Consider the following 26,039-nt stretch of genomic DNA (forward strand, 5'->3'; position numbering starts at 1 on the left):
TGAAAACAACCCGATCGCTCGCTGTTGGGATTTTTGGTTACTGGGTAGCGGAAGATTGCGGAGTGGTTGCAATCTATCGGGGTCTGGTTTGATAGTACCTTTAGATACTTCATAACCTAACAACCGTACAGTTCTTGTACAGATTGTACTCTTTGCTTCATTGAAAATGAGTCCGAAACGCCGCGCCACTTCTTTGAACTTGGCTAAATTAGCATCATGTTCTTCCATAGACTTACCACATATAGTGACATTGTCTATATATGCAAAAGTGTCAGCCAGTTTCTCTTTGGCAATGATTTCATTAATTGTGCGTTGGAAACAAGCAACGCCGTTCGTCACACCGAAGGGTATCCGACAAAATTGGTACAAATTGCCATCAGCCTCGAAAGCAGTATATTTACGTTCGTCGGCGCGGATAGGAATTTGATGATAGGCACTGCGTAGGTCGAGTGTGCTGTATAATTCATAACAAGCGATCTTTTCTATCATTTCATCGATGCGTGGGAGTGGATACGCGTCCAGATACGTATAACGGTTAATTGTTTGACTATAATCAACCACCATTCGTTTCTTGTGACGCTCGTTGGTTGTGACCAAGACTTGAGCGCGCCATGGTGACGTTGATGGCTCTATAACTCCATCACGCAACAGGGTATTTATTTCCTTGCGAATAAAAAGTTGATCAGGAAAAGACTGACGTCTGGTTTTTGTCGCGACAGGTTTACACATTGGTGATAGATTCTGGAACAAAGTCGGTTCAGGAACCTTAGCAGCTGTCAAATTGCAAAGGGAAACAGGTGGTCGGGAACCGCCGAATGGTATTTCTAATCCCTCGTGCAGGTTGAGGAAGTCGTGACCGAGCAACACATCAGCACATAGATGCGGCAGAACGGATAGCCTGACATTTTTGTAATCGAAGTCTTTTAGCTGTAGGTGCACCAGACAATGTCCAAGGGTATCACTCACAAAAGATGTGTTAGCCATAGAGATTTTGCTTCTTGATTCAAGTACTCGCCAGCTATACTTATTGACGACTGATGCTGAGATATAACTCTCAGAACTACCAGTATCGACTAGGGCTTGGAGACGGACACCGTTAACATGAACATGGCTAATCGCTCGTTGTAGGCATACGGGAGCAGACGCAACAGTAAGCGCCGACAACAAAGATTGAGTAGTCGCCGTCTGTGGCTTGATTTTCTGTTTGGAACGACAAACTGACTGAAAGTGACCCTTTTTACCACACAGCTTGCATATGGCATCTCTGGCGGGACAGGCTGTTCGCGGATGTCGGCTATAGCCACAAAAGAAACATTTATTAGTTACCGCAGAAACCAGGATTGTATCTTCTGACTGGGCTGTATCTTGAATTAAGCCACTTTGTGGAGCAGCGTTGCAAGGGTTGGATGAGATGGGTACTTGATACGACAATGCCTGTTTGTATGCCTATTCTAATGCTTTAGATTTTTCTACGGTTTCACGTAGCGTCAACGTATGGTGCTCCAACAACCTCTGGCGGATTTGAGTAGACCGAATGCCCGATATAAATGCGTCCCGTCACGACGTACATCGCCTATCACACTTTGATAATTACAATCAACAGCTAACGTCCGTAACTTTTGCACATACTGATCGAGTGTTTGCTCATTGTCTTGTTTGCATGTGTGAAGAACGTGTCGAGCGAAAATTTCGCTTTTGGTGGGGGCATAGATTGAACAAAGAGTATCGACAGCTTCTTTGAAAGTGGTGCACTCAGAAACGGATTTATAGACAGAAGGAGAAATATAATTGATCAAAAGTTCCAGTTTGTCCGGATTATGCGTCTCAATACAAGATAAAAAATGGGAGAATGTACGACACCAGTGAGTCCATTGGTCGGTTGCATCAGGAGCGTATGGATCCGCGTCAACTCTGGCTGGTTGAGCAAAGCGTTCCATGGATGAGAAATAATATGTTGAATAAATTGTCGTGGGAGTGGATGACTTAGTTAATCGATTATTGATCCGTTGAGTAGAATGAGAAGACTTCGCCTAAGAATAGGCTTTATTCAACACATAAGCACAGTATAGGCTGAAATGACAAGTGAAAGTGAATTAATGGAAATAGCAGTAGAGCGTAACTTTCACTACACTTCGTCCAGTGAATTCGTTGGCAATTGCCTCAATGTTTGAACACTTTGCGTACGTGAGCAGCACGGAAAATAATGCTCATCTCGGTAGACGGTGCTTTGGCATGCGTGAAACATGGTCGATCCATCGTAGTCGATGGTGCTGGATGTTTTTCGCGGTTGAAGTACCTGCTACACAACCGTAAACCCGTTTTCTAATCACTTCTTTACTAGTCCATTGACGGCGGCAGGTGTGAGCGGTGGCATACTATTTGTATTTTTTTGGATAAAAGACTGACGTGCCTGTTGCCGGACTGTACTGAGATTGGACCGCTTCAGTTCTATGAGCGGTTTGTGGGCTGAAAAACCGAACTAAACTGGATGTTAAAAGGAATAAGATAGGAGTCGTTGGTAGTAGCCTGTTTTCGCTCACCTGGCCTGTTGTACGGTGCAAGTAAGGCGACCGGGCGGATGGCACCACGCAACAGGTGGGTTGCCATGAGGTCCTCGGTATTCGTACCGTTCATGTTTTTTGAGGGTATCAAAACCTAAACAGGGAGATGACCAAAGTCCTAAACCAAAGGCAAAGGCTTTGAATCCCCAAAATGGCCCTCAGGATTCCACCGTTCATTAGCCATGAGTTGCGGAATCATCATATCCCAAAAGCAGCACTAATGGAACTGAGATTGCTTTGAAACTTCCCAAAAAAATACTCAGTTTGTTTCGACACTTTTCGCACTTTCGCGGATCCTACAGTTGTAAACAAATGTTATTCTGCCAATCCATAATGTGTCAGAAAACTGAAAATTGATTTTTTTGTTTCAGGATTCTAAGATAACTGGCGTCAGGTGGACGTTTATTGCGTTCCTGTTAACTGGTGACGCTACTTGATAAAGTAGACATAGAACGGTCAGAAAAGCAACCATCTTAATGTGGTGGTCGAGCCTGAGTGCTGCAGTGTTCCCGCGAGCTTAATACGTTTAGCGGTAACACCCTCCGCTGCCTAGCTGCCATTCACCTGAAGGAAGCACGATTGCTGAGATGGTACCAGGTCGCCTAACCTCAGACATGAGCAGTCGAGAGGCAGGGATTAGGTTTGAACCACAGACCTTCCGGTCATTAAATTCGCAATTTGACAACTGAGCCACTTCGAGCTCGATAAGATGTAGAATATAGGAGACGCCTTGTGATGGTATAGTTAGTCTCATATCACCGCAGAATATTATGTAAAATCTGTAAATTCAGATCATTTTCCTTAGAATCCTGATTGTCGCACTTTTCATCGGTCAAGCTACTGTAGTCTAGACGACAAAGAACTCGAACATACCGACCAACAGTGTACCGTGGGTCCCTCGCTTATACACCATTCGCTTACTGTGAAATCATTCACCTATGAACATCACAATAACTGACCGAATGTAAATATCCCAACAACCTTTATTCTAACTTTTCTTACTCCGAGCCAAAGTGCACAGCTACCCTGCTGGTAAGCTAGCAATAAAAGCAGGTATGTATAGGCCAAATATTTATCTCACGTAATGACCGTTTCCACTATCTCGGCAATACTTATGTACCTATTTTCGCTACCACGCTCAGCTCACATTCAAAAAGGGAGACACTATCAGTGTGACTCAACAATTGGATGGCGGCTGGTGGGAAGGTTCGTTGAATGGGGTCGTTGGCTGGTTTCCTAGCAATTACGTGGTCACAATGCCGGACGAGTTAGCCAGGACCAATACTCAGCCGTCGCCCGCTGGACATGATCATCAAATCTTAGCTCATCTGCACAATTTTCAAGATGAGGTAAATGAAAAAGAGAATTTAAAGTGTCTGATGGATTCTTTGCGTAGATTCTTCAACATATTCTCGAAGGAGAAATCAGACAGGTGAATGAGCTTGCACAGCTCGTCTCCTCATTCATCACGTACTTGGAACCACTCGGCCACTTGTAAGTTGATCAAGTCTTCGTTCCTACTCTCGAATTTCTTTAACAGGCCTTTTCTGAACAAGATTTTTCACATGAAGGCGTTGTTGAATCAGGCAATCAATATGCATCAAGCGATCGCGTCGGCCTTGATAGATATGAAACAACGGTAACCGGTCACATTTCCCTCTCTTCATACGACATTTTCCACTTCTAGGCCCAACGAGCCCAAACGTGTTGGAAAACTATTCCTGAATTTCGCATCCACAGTGAATGCAATAGGGTGCGATTACTCTAAAGTTCACCTGTACATTGTGACTGGTTTAGACAAAAACGTGTAAGTCCATCAAAGTTGTTTGGGTCTCGCTACCACATATCCTTCATTGGACTTGATTTCTTTTATACGGATAAGTGGTTTTCCCGAAGGTTTCTCACCTCCAAAATCCGGGGTCATTCTTCTACCGCATCTATGAAGAGTGAATCCACAACATCACTCGTAAAGTGATGACCGCCATGGTTGCCCATCTACACGTATGCGGTCCTCACAAACTACTGTAGAGTTTACTTCACTTTTATCACCATAACCGGTGTGCCCAAATCATGTACAATCTGTCTCAGATTTGCTGCTCAAAGATAATGAAAGTGAGAGGATATGTAAGCATGAACTAAAAGTATTGACCAATCGGCCCGTTCAATATGCTTTGTCCTGCTTTTTTAAGATTAGGATAGCGACGAATTGAACGAGACAATTTTGCTTAGCTTCACTGACTTTTTTCTTGCTACTGGTGTCGCCAGGGTATGAAGGCACTGTGTGGATCCTTATATTGAGAGGCTTATTGGTAAACATGCAGTCAGAAAAAATACGTCGCCGTACCGAAGTACGGGTAGCACATTTTCTTTGTTCGTTTGTTCTAACTAATGATGCATGCCTATTACTGCCTGACGACCATCACCCAATGACTTAACTTGGCTCCTATTTGTTGGTGATGGCAGCAGTACCAGCCGGTATTGTTTCCCTCATTTTGAAAACTGGTGTTTGGACGTTTGTTGGCCGAGTTTCCTGCCAAGTTTTCCGCGGATAAAACACTCATTTTACTTGTCCGTTATTCCTGTTTATCAGTGATTTAATCGAGCGTCATCTGACTTCACGTGGTATCAAATTTCAACTGGCTCGGTGCAAACAACAGCTGTGTCTCGTGTTTGACCGCCTTGGTCGGTATCCTCTACTTCTCAAGGAGATTGAACGCTATCTGGAGGTGAGTGGTTTGTTGACTCGACTTACGTGGTCGTGATTATCAGAAAGCTGGTGCGAATTTGATGGGTCACATAAAGCTGACAAGTGACTGACAGTCTCGGTGTTTTGTTCGATTCCATTCGTTCGATGTATGTTTGGGTGAGACATAAGGATATCGAACAAGAGAGAAACCGTTGTTCACTGTTGTTCTTGTCAATCCGGTTGGTGCCAAGTCTATAGACCTTACTCATCGACCAAGACGTTCATATCTCATAGCTATGTCGTCGGTCGACCAACCCTTTCTTCTTTGCATTCAAGTCAAGACTTTGAGGACGACATTCTGTGCGACTTATGCTCAGACCACCTCAACAGTGTCCGCATTGGACATAATCCCTTACGCTTTTCGACAGCTACACTCATTTGTATATCAATTTGGTTTTGATGAGAGACTCACCTAGAACCCAACTGAATCTCTCGTTTATGATTTTTTAAATAACTGAATATGCTGCACCAGGCGGCCTCATGTTTCACTTGGTACGATATTCGAAATATCGCGACGCATGCATAGACGCCATACACAACTCATGAGGTCGCTGAAAACTCTTGGACACCCTACCTCCGGTTTCACTCTTCTTGGGGCTCATCAGGTAGGCACAGTCCCCGAGTTTTCGTCGACCTTATGTTCTACTTGAACCCAAATTGGACACATTTCGACAACTACACTCATTTGCAAACGGGGGACTCATCTGGAACCCAGCTTAATCCCCCGTTTATGATGAGTAGTGTATTCTGTATATACATCGTGACACTTCGAATATCGTACCAACTGAAGCATGAGGTTGTCTTTGTGTAGCACATTCATTTGAAGAATTTCATAAACGAGATTTCCGGTTGGGTCTCCTGTGAAAACCAAATTGATATGAAAATGAGCGTATTTGTCGAGATCAGTCCAATTTGGGTTCAAGTAGAACATAAGGTTGATGGAAACTCGGGGACTGCATCTACCTAATGAGCCCCAAGCAGGGCGAAACCGGTCGTGGGCTGTTGGAGGGTTTTTAGCAACCTTATGAGTAGCGTGGTACCTCTTACGCCTTTCTTTCATCAGGAGCAGGCAGCTAACGGAAATTTAGCAGTGGACGCAACATGACTGCTGCACTTGCTGGACTTGAGTGAAGCTGGGTTTGGCTGACCTGCCGAGTTTTCTTGGCATCCATCTTCAATCATTCTGAGACTTTTGGAGGCGCCAACAAACTGTGAAGACCCTCAGGCCAACTGAATACGCCTTCGTGCGCGTGCTTTACCTTACGCTCACAGATCACTGTTTGGAACTCTTATTCAGTATCCTGTTAGGGGCGAGATGGCTCAAGTGGTTAGAGCGCGAATTTACTGACTGGAAGGTCCGTGGTTCGAACCCGACCTCTGCCTCTCGACTTCCCCTGTCTAGGCTTGAGCGACCTGGCAGTATCCCAGCCCTCTTGCAACATTCAGGTGGCATGGCAGTTAGGCACCGAAAGGGTGCTACAACTGGACAATTTTCATTTTTCTGTCACCTTTTTTTCGTCTGGTTGATTTGTTTGCTTGTTGCACTTCGCTCCTGCGTGTTGTCCCAGCCGCTACTCGACTCAAAAGGTCTAGGAGAGTTTGCTGCTTGAGCGATGAACAATCCTCGACAGCCTATGGGTGTGGTACTTAGTGTTTCATATATGAGTGGTTTTTTCCTGTGAAATCTTCAATTTGTACCTTTCCACATTTTATAATCAGCATCCTCATGTTGACCGGGAGGATATATTGCAAGCAATGAACGTTTACGGAGAAATAACGGTAAGCGATCAGTTTTTTTAGTTGATTTTCTACAGCCCCACTTCCCAAAGTCGCTGTAAATAAGATTAAATCGCAATAGTATACCCATTTTTGGAACTTCGTAAGATAAAAAGCCTATGCCAGTGCACCTCCTCTATCTTTCGTTCCAGGAGCGCTGTGCCATTCTTCGAAAATTCAAAGAGTATGATATTGATATTCTGTTGTCGACGATTAACTCGTGGCAAGGCGTTGTAAGTCTGTTTAACTTTTGGTTTAATTTCTGAAATTACGCGTCGCGTTCATCTTGCAAGTTGTGGTATACCTCACGTCTTGCACGGCTCCAGTGTGCCAAAAAGATAAACAGGACAAAATCGTTATGAATTTGTTTAATCTTCCATGGATATTTTGGTCATATCTAAAAGCACATCCCTCGAGTTCGGCGCGTACATAATCACACTGGCGTGAAAACCGATGGCACACTCGACCAGTTTATTAACCGGTTTTGCGGAACTATTAAATCGTTGTACCACAAGATTCCCTGTTGTGATCGGTGGCTTCCATGTACTTCAGTCTGAAGATCAGGTGCAGAGGTACGTAATCCCGGTATACTGTGTCTAGACGACGTAAGTGTCACTTGGACATAGGAAGCCTGGGTAAATTTGTACTAGTTCAGCCGTGTTAATCCGTGTATGTCTATCGGTCCGGTGCAGTCACAGAGTCAAGTGCGGCTTCAGAGTGTAAATTTGCGACAAGTCATGCCGTGGCGTATCAAAGCTGCCTAAAGCATTCGCTGATTTTCCGTCGACCGCGCACGTGCATCTCATATCATTTGTGACTCTGACCCGATCGATATCTACTGGTGCGTATGGCCTGGAACAATCTGAGAAAAGCCTTGCGTTCGATTATGATCAAATTCCGAAGGAGAGCGAGTAGTGGACTATTAAGGTATGAGATCGGGTTAAAGGGGAACGGCCACAACAAGTGATATCCTGGCTTGGTCCACGGGACATTTTCTCAGGGTACGGGAGTGAGATTAAAAACTAGGAGATTGACAAAAGGTGTGTTCGAAATTGACAGATTGATGAAATATAGGTTAAACTGGTGAATGGCAATAAAAAAAAGTTTCAATGCGGCTCATCCAGATCTACTGACGGCACAACTCTCGGAGTGACCGATCTTGGAGGAGGGAATATCTCACTGGTTGTTCCGTAGTACTTTGAGACGTATTCCCGTCCGATTGGAAGAGTCAAGTAAACATTTTAGCAGGGGATAACCAAAATGCTGGACCCTGTGAATTTTTTTATCGACAACTCCTGTCACACATCCGAAGGCTAAGCTGGCGATTTGGTAATATATCCTCACAATCAAGCTGCTGAGCGAAATCTAAACTTGTATTCTTAAATGCCTGGGTATTTAGCTGAGCAGCTTGAATACTGAATCCTAAACTCTGTGTGTATATCTGAAATACTTTATATCAGAGTGAATAAATGCTTACGGCGTATCTTTGTGTATGGATGAGGAGATCGAGACAGTGCTACTACTGGAATGTCGGACTTTTGATTGTGTTTTATTGATAATCTACTCATGAGTATACCCGACACTGTCAGTTCTCGGTGCCTACCTAGGTTGGTTTCATAGTCATGTTGCAATCATGCTTCTCCCTTCGAACTTCAATACGGTTCCACTATTCCTGAGGATTTGGTCGTCTTCCACCTGAATACGAAGTGCATAAGTTGAAGGAGGGCTCGTGCGTTTATGACAGACAGTGTGGCTGTATGAGGATTTCGGGCACTCAGTGGGAACTGAACGCCTGATGAAACCAGAACGTTTAACGGGCTGACAAATTACCCCTTAGGCTGAACGAATTGGTGGTGAGGAAGATGAAGACAATGCGTGTGCTTCTTATCAGTGAGGCCGCTTCTCAGGGTACCCCCCACAACGATACTCCTGTTTACTGTGACCCCTTTAGGCTGTTGCTGTCAAACGTCGTTGATACCTATTGAATGGGGTCCCACCTTTCTAGTGGCAGCATCAACAGACGAATCGACACTCTTATCATATGCCACAGGCAGATGTTGGACTTCACATACAGACTTCACATACAGACATTGAGATACGACTTCCCCTGATATGTACACTCCTCTGGAGCGGTCCCTATCAATGAGTTTTGCGAGTAGTCATTTAAACGCAGGACATGGGTAAATATACCTGCCACCACCTAAGCAGTGCTCGCTCGTCAGCGGTTATTTTTCTCTTGGAACCGCACCTTCCTACCCAAGTGCTACTGATTACACGAACTCGTGTTGTATCCTTCCAATCGTCGGACTTGCAAACGATATTGGTTTGCACCCCCAATCCTCGAAGCTTTGTATTACATCTCAAGGTTATGTCATTTCCATCTGATACCGTGACATTCAAACACTTCTCAATAAATGGATGGAACGAAAGTAATCAGTTGCCTGGTTTGCCGAACTCGTGATCAGGTTAGTTTGTAGTGTTCCAGATGCCATCACAATAGTCGTTCAGTTTTTCGAACGCAGTATGAAGTCGCAAAACGTATTCTGAATCGCTAATTGACATGATTAGGATTTCCACTCAAATAGAATCGAGTGGAAATTGATTAATCTGAATACAGACTTGTACGACGGTTTATAGACAAATAATGAGAGATTTTCTGTTAGCTCTAGACGAATTATTCTTCTGATTTCCTACATTTCTTCATCTCTACATGAAAATTTTTTCAATGTTTGGATGATCATACGTCTTAATGTTTCTGATTCCTCAGAGTATTGATAAGCTCGGCGATCCGATCCTCACGCTTCGTGTCGTGGTGACGGACGTGGAACAAGATCCGGCCGATCCTTCCCCTATAGTTTTGCACACGACCACCATCGATGGTGGTGTACGTGGAGGCCAGTTGTCCGTGGTCATGATCTTTCCCACATGTGTCCTTCTTTTGGCACGAACACAGCAGAGCAACGTGTATGAATTTACCGTGAGTCTTCGGTTGTTCATCTGGCCTCCTCTTGGCCAGATGGTAACGATTAAGGTTTCGTCCGTCTCTCAGTTCCTTTTTATACTCGTTTATCATCATCCTTAGCCTACTGAGGTTATGTGGCCAGTGGCCTTTCAGGCATCGCAAGCCTCAAACTATCCAGTGATTGCTGAGAGGGAACCATGACGTGCTTCTGTAATAAACACTCCTGTGAAATAGTTGTAGATTGTTTAGCATTCAGAGTTCGATATCTCTTGAGCTGCGAAGCCAAAGTACGCACTGCATGAACGAATAGCATGTATGAGGATGGATTCAACGCACCGGTAGATGAGAGTTCAGCGATTCGGCGCCTTTCACAGGCGTATCTTTTTGTTCATTCGACCGTTCATTTCTTGAGTTAGCTGTAAGATTTTAAGCGATATTGTCTGACCACCTGGGGTTTCATTTGTACTCCCCGCTTAATGGCTGTAATGGAGCCTGCCATCAGGTGCCCTTGTTTCATTGTGATGAACGAGTTTTCAGACCCCACTGAGGTGCTCGACTTAGAGCGATTGCTCATTGACTACTGTACAAAGCATCAGCAATAAATAAATAGTACAGCGTCTATCAACTAATGAGCCAGGATTAGAGCGTTATAAACTCAAACCAACCATTTAGATGGTTCCTCTGGTTTGAAATATTGATAAAGTTATTTCATTAACTTTTCCACTTTACGTGTCGTCTCAAGACAACGTACGCTATCTGAAGTACTTTAGGATACAGGGGGTTAAAGTGGGGATAAAAAGTATGTTTCCAAAACTTTTGTGGTTGGACTGCGAACACTCAACGTCTCAAGACAGAGATAGCAGCAAGCGATTGCCACATGATAACAATTGACATTTTGAACGGATATCGCCAAACGTGCATTTCATTGTTGTGCTCCGCAGTGAGGCGATCAGGAGACGGATTTTGGATGAACCAGAGGGTACTTTTTTCAAACAATGCATCCAGCATCGCAGATTAAGATGACTGGGTCATGTATCAAGCATGCCGTGCCTAATTTGGAGTGACGGCTACCTAGAGGTGACAGGTGGACGAAGGGCGTAAGAAAAGTTTTGGTGCTATTGATACGGTTCGCTTTGCAGGATGGTGTTCATATGACCCTGTGCTTGGCTGGAGACGCTCAACGATATGGCGGCTAACCGATGTCAGTGGTTTTGATGCTCTCAGTTCTTATTCAGACTAACAGTGCTAGAGGTTGGTAATGTGTTGGAATATTGGTAGCTCGGGTGTATTGGTTGGTAATTGATCAGGTGGCTGTTGATCTGTTCGCCGAGCTTGGCAATTGATTTGGAAACGTTTCGTCACCATTCGAGGAGACATTTTCAGTGCGCTGTTGGTTGGGTAGTTCCTCTCTTCGTGCCTGCGTTTATATAGTCTACAAAGAACAGCCTTTGCGCTGTAACCTGGATTCTGATTGGCCCATTCTTGATCTTGGACTCAAAGAGGAAATCAATAGAACAGCAAGCTACTATAAATAGGAGGCACGCCACAAACCAACAGAGAAGCCGACCACGACGCAATACGCTAGAGGTATAGGCTCCTCGGATCTTTGTGGTAGGCTAGCCCTAGGCTAATTCCCTAGTTCACTGGAACAATCTGTTTCTAGTTTTTTTCTAATATTTTATCCTAACTTGTATTCCAACCATCATACAACTTAGCTGTTCCCCGGACATAAGATTGCGTGTCACTAATACTTATTTATTTTCTCCAGACAAAACTTTCCTTGAATACACTCACTGTGGTCGGATGCTTCGACAGTGATACTGATCTGGATTTGATCGTATCCGGTGAGTACTGTACCTCTCCTGATGCGAATTTAATACCCTACTTATCCTCAGAGATATTTGTCTCTCACCTCGTGGTCACAAACAGGTGCATTAGTTCCGCACGTTGGACCTATCTTCTTTTTACGACTTTTTGCCGTCATGATCTGTCACGAAGTGGACAGTCGTTTGTTCTCTGGACTTGTTGGACTAAACAGAATGGCATATACTAGAGTCCAGACCGCTGAGCAGCGGGTTACTACACTACTGTGGCAAAGTGGGCGGAAATGTAGAGAAGCCTAGAGTGGTTTAGACCTATTGTATTGGTAACGTTCTTCCACGTCATAATTGAGCTTGCTTCCATCACGATAAACAACGTTTCCGTTTCTAGCTAATCAATTCTATCTTTTTTCTTTCCCACCCTGAATATACAGCCTTTTCGTCGAATCGCGAATCGGTCCGCCCTTGTCGTATCGCGCTCAGTTGCACGGACCAGAATGCGCGTGATTTGCTCCTATCAACCCTTACTGACTTAATTCATTATCAGACACAGACTGGGCCGCCGGCGGTTACACGGAGTTCAACTCAAGTGCTTAGTGAAACGGCCGTTGCATCGTCGACAGTAGACGCAGACGTTCGGGGTGTTCAGCTCGACGAACCAAGTGCAGCGGATTCCTCATCGGTTAGCAAACAAGTTAGTATATCTATCGCCTGTTTACGTCCGATTGTTTTTCGGTCCGAATTCCGTGATTGACCTCCGATATTTTCGAAGACACCGGATCTTGGACTAGGGATTGATTACTTACTGTTAGGTTGCAACTGTTCGGTGTGGCTCCCAGTATTAACACTTTTGTATGTACGAAGTTAAGTAATTTGTATCTGTGCATCAACCGTGCATGTTACGGATTGGTGTGTCACTGAAACCTGTGCTGACCAGAGTACGTTTTCTGGGAACCGGGTGGTCCCACACTGATCCATTATTTTCTCAGTGAATGACAGGGATACTCACTTGCTGTTGACACTTAGATTTGCGTGTTATCCTGCGTTGAATTGGGTATTCCAATTACCCGGCCAAATAGCGCATCACAGCCAAAAGTCAAAACAACTGTGCTGTTTTACCTGCGATCCGTTTCCAAGTTCCATTCAGAATGGATAACACCGTTAAAAGCATCAAACAATCAGACGGAATTGCCTCTGAAGCTGTAATCTTGAACTGAGTAGATAGGTAAGAGTACACCTCACATAGCGGGGAAGATGAGCGCCTGCCAACCCTAAAATGGGTATTTCCTTACACCAAAAAACATTGTCTAATGTTCTCCATGTGCTACCACGGTCATGCTCAGCAGATTCTCCCTCCATCCACAATCAACTCAGCTTTATCACTCGAAATAGTGGTTACCTCATTCTGTTTGCCGCCCACGTGGCATTTTATGCTACTGTTCACCTCACTAATGTCCGATCCAAGGATCTGATGTATTCTGTTCAGTTGGTTTTAGTTATTTGTATCATCAGGAATATCACTCTTGTTGATCGAAAGTTCAGTGTTAACATCTCTCCGATGCTCTACTCCATTCTCTCAATCTCCCGTGTCAAACCCGTCTGCAATTGAACTCTGTCACATTCCCACTTCTTCCTACCTTCATCCAAAAGCCGTCGGACTTAGTTATTCATTCTTCAGAATTGTAGCTAATATTGGATGGCTTATTCTTTCATTGACAGCATGCAATGTTCGTTCAATGTTCATGTGCCTGATGCCTCTGAATGAAGAGCTGCCGGTTCAGATCTATTAGGTTCCAACAGATTTCACTATGGATGGTTCGCAGTAATGACTGACCGCTTAGTTGGTATTTGTTGACATGATTTCCCTTAATGAATTTCAAAGTATGAAGCCAGCTGGTCAGTGCTGTGGATTCGAATGTGCCTAATAACCTCTAATGTTTCGCATTGAGCAAACTAACAATATTAACCTTATCGTTCACATTCATGTTTAATCTTCATTTCTCGTTACCCGGTGACTGTCGGCAAGTCTTTCTCACCTGCTTTTCTCGTCGGCACTTTCGTCCTATTTAGTATCTCGTAAGTTCATACTATAGCGATCGATTCTCAGTTGTCCTGACACAGTCGCTCTGATGTGATCATTCGTCTAAATTGATCCGTTTGGCTTGACACAGTTTTCGGAGCCGAGACAGCGGATGTGTAGCGAAATACAAATGATCCACTTCACCTCTTTGCTGTCTGTGATTCGCATTTTTGGCTGTAGTATGTGAAATTCATACACGTGTGATACCCAGATTTTGGCCAGCTGGTAAAGCTGATCGAGGTGTCTCACAGAGTTTATCATCTGTAAGACTGGTGTTAGCGTATCACANCAGTATATATATATATATATATATATATATATATATATATATACTAACGAGGCTTCAACGCGTGGAACGCCTGTAAAGATTCTGAATATCCTATTCTAGCCGTACCATATGAACCACACATGCATTTTTAATTTCGGATAGCATATTGTGGAGAATGGCTTATCATAATGCACTAGATGTGGAGGTTTGTTTCAACATATCTGAAGCCTGATCGGCTCGCTGAGTTCGTGATGAGCTGCTTGGCTCATTTCTTTTCCCTGCAGATATACGAGTCTGTCGGCATGTCGTTGGGGTAGATTTCAATGTGGACTTGTCTGAGAAATGGCTTACAGTTTGATGCGATTTGTGTATGATTCTGGTGTTTCAAGCGTTGGGACTATTCTCCTCATGCTCGCGCGTAGTACCATGGTCTACAGCGTACAAGCTCAAGCGAGGTGTCGACATGATTAGATGCCAGCTGTCAGCTGTTTCACTCAAAGTTAGTTTTGAGCTCAGTTCAAAATAAATTCCGGGTTTGTTGTGCTATGGTGTACGCAAGTTTATAGATGGTTTTAATGGGCACAGGACTTTCGTGTCCGAAGTTTATAGTGCTACGCCTCTTAATTAAGAGACTCGCCTCTTTGATATCATCTCTTATTTCTGTGTGAGTTTTGGCCGATCATTTTGATGTGCATCCATACTGGCAACTTAATCACCACTCCCTCAGCTGATAAGGTTTTCCAGGACCATAAGAAACTCTGTATATTCAACGTCACTGAAATATCCGTGAACTATTGTGAAATATCCGTTTTTTTCACCATCCCATCGTCTTTTGTATGTCCTCACTCTTAGTCACAGAGCAGCAGTTCTGCGCCCCGACCTCCAGCTGTTTCATCAGATCCACACCTTTCGGGCGATACTCAGATTCTTGGCTCCGTGTCCACCACATCAAGTGATGCTGCCGCAGCCGCCCGCGAGACCACACCCCCTTCGCTGAATACAAAACTGAACACAACTACATCTCCCTCTTTGGCTCATCAGAATTCCCCATCATTCTCCTCGGGCGTGCACATGTTGCCCCATCAAATCACCCACCATGCTCACGTTCAGTGGCTCAGTATGTCTGGGGTTCGCCTTTTTCTCGTATTGTTGCTATGCTTACACAATTGAAATTGTCTTTGCTCTGAACTACACCGCTTATGTGGTAAAGCCTCAGCGAGATGGCTCAAGTGGTAAGAACGCGAATTTACTGGCCGGAAGGTCCGTGGTTCGAATCCCACCTCCGCCTCTCAACTTCCCCTATCTAGGCTTGGGCAACCTGGCTGTATCCCAGCCCTCGTGCTTCCTTCGAGTGGCACGGCAGCTAGGCACCGGAAGGGTGCTACAGCTGAACGCTTTAAAGCCTGTGCTACTACTACTATTACTCAGGTTGATGATGCATTCTATGGACCTACCCAAACTACATCCGTCACTAACTCAAGCTATCAAAGGTGTTATTGGGGTATCATGTGTCAAAGTGTAACCGGGGGGTGGTCGTCTTAGCTGTGCTACGCAGACTGATTTCCCCATCGATGAAACATAATTCTGGGACATCAGTGGATTACTGGTATAGATGGTCCACTTCGACGAACCGATGACGTCACATTAACTTCATCCCAGAAGTATTCACTGGCGAGAATCTTCGAACCTTCAAATGCACTATTCTTTCCGCCATTCAAACTGTTCGTCTGCCCGAAACCACAAATCGGATAAGCATCCGTATGTTACGGTTCGGTCACGCAGCGAGCAAACAATATGATAATGCGGATTGTGGCAATACTCTATCCCCAGCTATGTTGCTTGATACAGACTCCTAGCACGGCGAATAGTAAGAAGACGAGAACCTCGGACACAAACTTTAATAATCCAACAACACACGATCAACAGGCGATGCCCAGAGCTTCCGAACCCAAGTCAGTGGAAAGAATGGTATCCTGTACGTGGTCGGATTTAAATTTTCTTGGAGTATCAATAGGCCATTGATTTTTCATAGTTTGACCTTGAAGATGCCAGGAGTTCGCTAGCACACATAAAAACAGCGTTTTCTGGGGGATATTGATATCCCCAACAAATGCTGACGGGAAGCGAATTGGTAACCGGGTACGCACGGTAGCATAATCAGAGTCAAGTTGCCTACGGGAGGACCCGAAATCTTGATGGCGCAAAATGCATAGTGAAACTGAGGTTAGGACCTGAGGTTCAAGGTAGAGCAGACTGTTCTTACTGATAGTCGTCAACTGACAGAAGATTGTCGTCCGCAAATTCCAAGTCCACTAGTTCTCCTCTAGGTATACTCTCGACACCAAGGTCATCTTGTAAAATGGCTATTTGGGTTGGTAATCATGAGGGCTTTTCTTTTCTTAGATACACAAACTGGATTCAGTTAGTAAAATGGGCGGGTTTGATCAAACATTGCTCGTTCCACCCATTGACGGGCAGTTGTAGCAGCAGTTCTCGATTAACACTGCCGAAGAATTTCCTATAATTTGGACCTTCTGTTGAGCGCTGAAGGAACAGCATGGAACTGATATGTGACGACATCCAGTCTAGATCGCAGTCTTCGATAACAGCAGACAACTTTAAAAGTACAGATGTGCAGTCGGCGGATATTTCAAGGTCTCTTACGCACGAGTTCCATCTTGATCTATGTAGCGGGCTCGTCGTGTATATTCGCATATGATTTTAACGGTACAGGATGGAGTCATAAGCTTTGATTGAACTCAGTTGAAGCCTTAGATCCTGTATAGCATCTGTTATCGATAGATTTACTTCCACCTCTGCACGTTACAGGGGCATCCAAATGTGTTTGTGGAAATATTAGGTCGGTTCGTCTCCGAACCGTATTTGAACTCGTGAAGGTTGCAGCTTAGACTCTCCATTGTCCCAATTATCTTCCATAGTAGTGGTCCTTGTCTTCCCGTAGTCAAAATCGAGATTCCTCAAGATCCAGTTGCTGCAACCTTAATTCTAATTTTGGACAGTTATGTTTGGTCGATTGTTACCACCGGTTATTATCTCACATAATCAAATGAGTGTTATTGTTTCTCCCACACCAGCTCCACCGGACCAGTGCCAAAAGGAAAATGAGAAGCCATTACCTCCACGCGTGCTTCGCAGTCTGCACCTTGACGGTCCATTGGACATGAACCAACATAGCTGGTCTAACCGCGTCTTTTCCTACATTAACTTGGGCGGAGGTCCTGCCGGTTCATTTACGTCTTCCATAGGCAATAAATCCACGGTGCCGGATGGCTCCACTGAGGCTCCAACTAGATCCCGTCCCTACAGCCCCAAGGCGGATGGTGTGAAGGAGCTACGACGCAAGAAATCAGGTTCGTCTGTCGACCGTATGGATGGATTGTGTCCGATTGTTCTGTCCAAGTTATTCTAGGTTATTTACAAGTCAAGGGTCTTCCTTGAATCAAAGTCGAGTGTCACTAAGGGCTCTTCTGGCAACAGATTCATGTGATATTTCTTGCCACCATGTTTTACTGCTGTGCATTCGCGGCCTACTTATCCGCTCGTGAGCGATATCCGAATTAAGCAGTGCCACGTGCTTTGGGTCGAACTCCAGAGCTGGTGTAAAGTTTTTTTGCATCAACTGCTATTGAATTAGCTTTGATCAGTGAAGTGATTTACGTGACCGCAAAAACCAACCATCAAGTACTTTTACTGTTCCTTCCACAGTCTGGCTATTATGAATCGGCAAGCTTTGTGAGACTTGGTCTCCCCTCATTCCTCGAGCTAAATGAACTGCATAGAGCCTTTGATTAAGGGCACTAGCGATTGGGCGACGTCCCATTTGTCATCTGTTATCATCCCATCAGAACAGGGGCGGGACTCTGGTGTGCATGGCGAGAAATTTGCCTGTTGCACATAGCTTCTAAAGAATAGCCAGGTCATGATGTGCAACCGGTCATCGGGTCAAGGCACAATAGACGAAGACGCAACCGTTAGTGGTGGAAAATTCGTGGGTTAAATTAATGACAGTCGAGAAGCAATTTCTCAAACACTTGATCAGGAATGGCATCTATATAGGTAAAGGATCATTTCTTATCCTGGACTTTTCCAAGGGATGATTTCTCTTTCCAACGATATCTAGGAGAGTAGTCGAAAATATCGAAGTAGCAAATTACCGATAGAACTCAGTGGAATCCAAACCACCTCAAAAAGTGATTATGCGAACAGACTAACTGGCCACTGTTCACGAGTCTGAATGTTAGTACGGTTGGACATGCTGACTGCCTGTTGTTGCGAATCCTACGTAAGGGATGGAATATTTTCCTAATTCAAACATCGGTACGATAAGTTCGGTGATTTTTTTCCGACCGGTCTCCACGGCACGCTCAAGCAACTACCAACAACACTAACGATAATAAATAAATTACTGTGACCTACTATGACCTAATGTTGGACGAGCGAGCCAGCAGATGCCGCTGGACATGATGGTTTACGTAAATAGGGCAGCAACTGCGTTCCTCATCCTATGGTATTTAACAGCTCCTCTATCAGGCCTTGTTGGCCACACAGTAGCTGCTCATCTGTGGGCAAACGAAGGTGTGGCAACAGCTTCTGGTCAAATTAATTGTTTTCACCAAAAGTCCTTTTCGATTTCCATCGCCAGGCAACATTTACTCTTAACTTCCTATCCTGGGTGCACGCCAAAGTGGCCCTAATGGGCTGCTCGCAGCGTACTTTCCTAAAATACACATTCCTGTTCGTTGTCTTGTTTGCCGAGGTAGATATTTTAGATGCAAACGTTTCATCCCCGCCAGTGTTTCGTTGTATAGGGGTGTGCCGTTGATTGTGTGTTGGGTAGTGGTACGCATGTGGTGACATAAATGTTACTAGACGGAACTGACTCTTGAGTATGAAAGGCGGTCGGTCAGTCCTTTTGGGTAACCTGTTCTCCCATGATGTAATTGTTTGATATCCACGTGAACTTTGAGTCTGACCTCTCCTGTTCTCATCTACTGGTGAATGTGCGAGTATGTTCTATCCTCTGGGTTTTATACTGTGACCTTTGCTGGTTCGTTACTCTGCTAGTCGCTAGTTAAGTATTCCAATTGAGTCGATACATGAAGACCAAGCTGGCAACAAACTCTATGCAGACAACATAAGAATCTTGGCGCTCTGAGGTACCAGACAGGAATAGGGACTATTGGATACGGATACGATCAACCGGCACATTCGACTGAATCTAGTTAATGGATTACTCAGTGCATAGGACCAGTGACTAAACCGAAATACTCACATGATACCACCTGGAATTATACCAGCAAAGATCACAGCGTAGTACTCAGGGAGGTCAAAGACAAAGGTCACTCGGTCACCGACCAATAGATGAAAACAGGAGAAAACGAAATGCGGTCGAAATCTATGTTGACCTAAAATAATCACAATATGGGGCAACAAGCAGCTGCATAGGTCACCAGCTATGCACACTGAAAGGTCGGTCCCATCTAGTAGCATGCATATTGACATGCACTCTTCATTACTCAGAACGCAACCAACAATGCACCGCTGCTGTCCACTTTACATCAGCGCACTTGTAGCATCACCTTGATTAGTGGTGAAACATTAGCAACTAAATTGTCCAGCTAAGCCAGAACCATCTATGCTACCTTAGCTGCCAATGTTCTGATCGCTAGCAGATGCGTATACAATTCGTCGCGGATGTACCTTCAAAAATGGAAGTCGAATATCGTATAGATGACTCATCAGCCAAAATGGTAGGCTTAGTTTCTTTCGATCTAGCGTCCATATGGCGCAGTAACGTGCACGTGCACATTCGTCTGCCAGATCGATTGCACTAAAATTCCACCTTGGATAACTGTTTGTTCCAGCTTGGGGGCAATCACTTTGTAGTACCCGTCAATACGTCGAAGAGAAAAAACAAGCAAACAAAACACGCGACTAACCATCTGCACCTTGAAAGGATGAATTCAGTGGAATTTTGTGTAGTTGGAAACGAGAACGCCGGACTTGCTCGTTCGTATAAGGGAGACAATCACAATCCGGAGGCACAAACTTGTGCATTCCGCGCACGGTCACATGGTCTTGCTAGGGAGGAGGTTTTACAGGAAGCATGCTAAATAGGAGTTGTCTTGTATAAAGATGGATAGTTAGCTAACGGGCATGCGAGATTCCGAAGATCCGGTAAGGGCGACGTTTGGGACTGCAATAACTTAATTAGAGTACTCAGGACTCGTCGGCATTTTTAGTTGGTGAAACCGATCATGATTTCTAAGAATTTAAGTTTTGTTTCTACAAAAAATCTGTGGATGAATTCCATACCCGGTCGCTTTGTACCGCATTTTTGTATTGTCTCGCGTTCATGCAACGTTAAACCGAACTATACAGATAGGTTTCATACCGGCATGGCTGGGAACCACCGGCCACTACCCAAAGTGGATACACTGGTGGATCCTAAGGACCGTTGTCTGATAAAATTACAGCAAGCCTCCAGGTGAGAGGTACATTGAAGGACCAGGTCAGGCCTAGATTCAAATACGCCTGCTGTACAGCTTCATATGCATCGTTGTTAAATGTTGTATTTATGACAAGGGGCACGCCTGTTCACACATTATCACGCTGTCGACTGACCATAGGGTATAATACCATTGTTCGTCTTCTGGATGCCTGTTTGAGCTGCTTGCCTATTTATGCCATGATTACGTTGTCACGCATTCCAGATACCTTCCATCTAATCTGCGGACGTGAGTGTTTTTCCCTCTCGCTCCCAACTTTTTCCAATTGTTTAACCCCTAAACTCTCCACTCTAGCGGCACCAGCTCCCTCGCTGCGTCAATCCTTCGCTTTTCTCTCGTCAATCACACTCGTACACACAGACATTTACGAAGGATTCCGTTCTAACAGCCTGTTTTTGGTCCTCACATCAGCTGTTGCGATTGCCATCTGCCAACATTCTGATCCGTGTCACCTAAAGACACACTGCTTCCCTAACACCGTAGCAAGTTTACTCCACTGTTCAACGTATGACTGCATCAGCAAAAGAATACACTTTAGTTTCAAAAATGGTTTTATGGAATATAGCACTTCCTATACCAGAGTCACTTCTCTTTCATGTTTTTCTTATTGTTTTAAAAGTTTAACTATACAAGTGTAAGGCGCGTACAGCTGAACAATAAAACGCACTTAGTAGCTCTGTACACAAATTGACCTGATACTAATATTGTTGTTTTGCAAACGACTTATGTTTGGTCACATCCGGTTTTTAATTACCTGGTTCGTGTACAATACTCGCCCCCTCCAGATGAAGGCAACTTCTCATCATCTCTGTTTAACTAATACGAGATACGAGATACCCTTCCAGGGAGAGAGAGAGAGAGTCCAGATGAAGGCAACTTCTCATCATCTCTGTTTAACTAATACGAGATACGAGATACCCTTCCAGAGAGAGAGAAGAGAGAGAGGAGAGAGTCCATCCTAGGAAGAGGCTGAACGCTCCGTTTCACGAGGTACTCTGTTTTGGGTGTCAGGCTATCGTACTATCTAAAATCTGATGCATATTCAAACAAACACAGCACCTCTCTCCAATAAGGACGTTCTCCCTAAAAATATAACGTCATTCTGCTCTCATGAGCTCTACTTTTGAATCGACTGAGAAACAACCAGATTCCTCCTTTTTCCCCCTTCAAATAAGGAACGCCTGTGAAATTCTGATAAATTTCGACAATACTACATCATCAACTTTGAAAATCAGGATACGTGAAGGCTGGCTGGCATTATAATTGACTTCTGTCCAATCTGTGAGTTGAGATGCCCCAGCTAACTCAGATGCACCTCCCATGTACTAACTTATGAACGTGAAAGCTGAAGTTGACCTGCGTAGATGTGTTCTTGTGGCTTATCTGCACTGCAGCAAGTCATATCTTCCTTAGCTTAAATGTCGGTTTGTTGTTCTTGCTGACACTAAGAAGACTCTAAAGTACTGATGGGCGGAATCGATCGATAGCAGCTCAGTTGCACGACTGTTGAATACGGAATAACTCATCGGCCAAGGCACAAAACTTATCGGTGGTTTGTTCGCTGAGCCGGGCAGTCTGATTGCGAACGTTCAATCACCAATCGTGATGAGACCCGTGCGTTGTTAGGGAGCGTAGCGATCGGACGGTGGTTGTGGCACAACCATTATATATGTTCACCTTTCAGTCCCGCTTTAACCCGACCTGTGTAGATACAACTGCAGTTGGACTGTTATGCGGTAGAGCGCATTGAACTGTTGACAACTTCAGAGGTTATGTTGATAGTTGTCGTCTGCTAGAATGACCATATAGGAGCAGTAGTATCTCGACGAAACATCACGAAACGTGCCCCGGCCACAATACTTCCCCATCTCCTTCCAGCCATCTGGCACTTGCGGCATGGCGCACTTTCACTGACATCAACTACACTGAACTGACGCGGATTCTCACATTCATGCTCTGATCCCATTCTTAGAATGAGAACCGGACGATCCTACTCAACTCATTTCATGAATAAAATGGAGTTAATGGATGCTCTTTGTGTGAACTGATCCTCCTATTCTGTGAACGTTTGTTCATGTATGTATTCAAGTTACCGACCCAAATCGCTGTGCGTTAATAGTAACAAGTTCTACCCAGCCAATTTTTCTGGCTAACTCAACCCCTGAACCTCTTGTCTGTTCTCTACGACAAGCCGTGTCCTACCGTCTGTTACTTTTTAGATCGCCAAAAGAGTGCCATCAATGTGGACGAAGTTCTTCGTTCAGTGGACAAATTACGTAAATCTTCCCTATCCCCCTAATTGCCTTCATTCTGAATCGATTTGCTTGCTTGGTCATTTCTAGCACTGTGTCTATCGTAGTTACCTGTCACGACTGCATGATTGTTGTTCGTTTGCTTGGCTTGTGTCTTTTTGTTGCTTCTCCTCGCGACTGTTTTTTTGCGCGGTGCACTGGTTGTAGTTGGTGTGCATGCAGTTGAAAAACGTTCTGGAAAGTTGTCGCCGAGGGATTTGCATGCGAGTCTCGCTCATGCAGATCAAGGAGCCATCAGGGTCACGAGCAGTTGGGGGTGAACATGATGCTTACGCTGACTTGTCATTTTTGTTGGTCGTAGTGCGTCATGCTTGAAGAATATCGTCCTGTCCTTTATTACGCTTTTGGGTTTTGTTCGGGACATTCAGCAAGGGTTATCCATGCACGTCCAGGTGAACAAACGTTGCTGGAAAGTTTACCAGAAAGGACTATTTTGTTCTCACTCTTCGTTGTTTCCATTTTCTGGTCGGTAAAATCGGGTGCTTATTTTAAGTCACCATATTGAGCTTTACTCATCGTGTTGTGGTTTGTTTGTCTGTCCAGGTGACTAATCCCCTACTGATTTTGTTTGCTTTCTTTACTAATCCTCTTTCGGTCCGCATATTTCATTTGCCTCCAACTTCGCCTGAACGCCGCTACTCTGACACCACCGTCGCTTATTTTTTCACTACACGGCCATTTTATCACGTTTCACATCCACAATCATCCACCTTTTACATTGTTTTTACACAGACGATACTGAGCGTCGAACGGCTGATGCGGCGCTCATTCTACAAGTTGTGGAAGCCTACTGTGCCAGTGCATGGACTGAGCTTGGTTGCCGTTCCGGTACGTGACCTGGTCTTTCGTACACTACATTCTAGTTTTCATATACTTAGTTTATCGAAGAACATATGTGTGTTTTAACCACCCCTATAAAGCTTGAGCACTTCGGTTGTTTGCCAAGTCCTTGTTCCCTGCATTCCTTTTGTGAATGTGTTTTCAGTAAGGCGAAAGATGAAATTGAGGTATTCTTACCCCGATTTCGAGCATTTCATGACTTAGTTACAGTCGTATGCTGGAGGTGGGTTGACTGCTGTTCACCAACTAGCACTGACCAGAGGATGTTAAAAACAGCCAGGTTGGGTGATATCCATCCGATTCTTGGCGGCGAGCCTTTGAACAAGGCCGATAAGGCAAACAACCGTACAGTTGTTGGTTATGTTCGGCAGCTCTCTTCATTAGTTTTATCGGTTGTAGCCCGTACTCTGCTTTGCTGAGATGTCACCGTCGACCTTAACAATATGATCCATGACATTACCAGAGCCGATTCGGCCCTAAATAAACGGGTTCTGATAATTCGCAATGCACACTTTCACCAATAAAATAGGTGACTAGGGTACTTATGTTGTTGGCTGCATGCGCAACCAGCAAGCTCTTGGCTGGTAGCTTAGATGGCGCTGAATCAAACAGTTTGTCAAGATGGACTCTCTTTGGCTCCTGGCAGCCAACCCCACAGGACAAGATTTCAGTGGTGCTGCCACTCTTAGTCCCATGCTTTCGACTAAAGTAGCTCTTCTTGTGTTGAACTGTAAGGCCAAAAGATGTAGCTTGGTCGGTTATCGTCTTTCATCGCCTTTAAACTTAACTAGGTGTGGCGGCACCTTGACTGTCGACACCATGATTCATGACTATCCAACAAGACACATGATTTCTGTGACGTTTTGTCCGGTTTTGTACATTTTGCTCAACCTTAGATCGACGTGTTGTTGGAATTGGTATTACCACCTCCGAATGGTCACTTAAAAAGCCTGGTTTTACTCTTTCCTCTTTTCAGTTGAGGCCGGCCAACTGAATAAGAAGGACTCAAACAGCCGTCTGATCTCTACTGTGATCTCCCCTACGGAGAGTAAAACGTTAATACAGCAGTTCTCACCATCTTTGAGCTTACAAAGTGGATCGGAGCCCCAGAGGCATTCGACTGCGATCATTCCTACTGAACTCGCATTTACTGGACGAGGTGACCAGGATGCTTCTTTGCTTGTTAACCGTGGTGGTTTGGCGAAACGCTCTGGTTCGAAGAACAAGGCGGACCTGTTACAGGCTCCCGTTTGCTCGGGTGATCAAAGCGTACCTTCGCTTCATTCAACATATTCGAATGCCCCTGGAGACTCCGTTGTTCTCTCAATGTCTCCTCCGCCAGTAATATTGCCCACTCGGAGCGGGCGCCGTCTGTAAATCCGCTTCGCAGTGCTCCCATCAGCTTCACATGATTTCACTTCATTTATCGATCCGTCAAGCACATTTGCATGGCTTTCGTACATTTTAATTTGCAGCTCCTTTTGTTCGCCAATACCATTAGCATTCACCAGTTTTATCCCACCGTAACTTTTAGTCACGTTTTATTGTTTTTTCTTTATATCCTACCTCACTTTGCCTAGAACCCCTTTTAGTTGTGTTTTCTCTCTCATTCGAGATCAAATTATGAATAGTTTTTCCCTTTTTTGTTTTTCACTCGCTGCCAACTTACATTTGAGACTTTTTCCAAAGAAAGTGATCGTCCATTTTAACTGGCTTTCATAGAACCTATATATATATATTTGACCCACAGACTACACTTCTTGCTTGGGGTTTCCTCGGTGTTTGTGTCTACCGATAATTTGGGGTTACCTGGTTCTGCTGTTGTAGATATGGTTTTTCAGTCGACATTAGTCAAACTGCCACCGTTAACCGCTAATACGTCAATATTAATCTTTCACCCGACCCAAAGCTGGCACCTTGATGGTCGGGCTTGAGTGCTGCAATGATCCCACGGGCTACACCGGCTGGACCTCTGTTCCATAAGCTGCAACCATGATACGAAGGCCAAAGGGGAGCACCCAGACCTAGAGCTGCGAGACCTCGAACTACGAGTCATCGTGCTGCTCGGTACTGTCCTTTGCGATAGGTATTGAGGTGTTCCACGAAAGTGACCAGATGTCCATATTTATGAAAGCAGTGATGCT

General features: G+C 44.6%; 2 protein-coding genes across 2 annotated transcripts in view; one reads left to right on the top strand and one right to left on the bottom strand.

Moving 5' to 3' along the window:
- Nucleotides 1-2,326: 2,326 nt before the first annotated feature.
- T265_10301 (hypothetical protein) overlaps nucleotides 2,327-26,039 on the bottom strand; it is a gene marked incomplete at both ends in the record, with an annotated part of 44,754 nt that continues 21,041 nt past the window's right edge. The window contains 2 exons of the mRNA XM_009176626.1: nucleotides 2,327-2,466; nucleotides 2,541-2,655. Of these exons, the coding sequence (XP_009174890.1) occupies nucleotides 2,327-2,466; nucleotides 2,541-2,655 (255 nt within the window). The remainder of the gene's footprint in view (nucleotides 2,467-2,540; nucleotides 2,656-26,039) is intronic.
- T265_10300 (hypothetical protein) lies at nucleotides 3,733-25,639 on the top strand (the record flags this gene model as incomplete). Its single annotated transcript, XM_009176627.1, has 15 exons — nucleotides 3,733-3,910; nucleotides 3,958-4,055; nucleotides 4,102-4,200; nucleotides 4,249-4,368; nucleotides 5,152-5,287; nucleotides 7,027-7,086; nucleotides 7,236-7,316; nucleotides 9,851-10,060; nucleotides 11,814-11,889; nucleotides 12,300-12,559; nucleotides 15,066-15,330; nucleotides 17,309-17,584; nucleotides 22,963-23,019; nucleotides 23,788-23,883; nucleotides 24,872-25,639. 15 exons carry the CDS (start codon nucleotides 3,818-3,820, stop codon nucleotides 25,270-25,272), a joined length of 2,328 nt encoding a protein of 775 aa, XP_009174891.1.

Source organism: Opisthorchis viverrini (genome assembly GCF_000715545.1).
Source record: "Opisthorchis viverrini unplaced genomic scaffold opera_v5_350, whole genome shotgun sequence".
Taxonomy (NCBI): Eukaryota; Metazoa; Platyhelminthes; class Trematoda; order Opisthorchiida; family Opisthorchiidae; genus Opisthorchis; species Opisthorchis viverrini.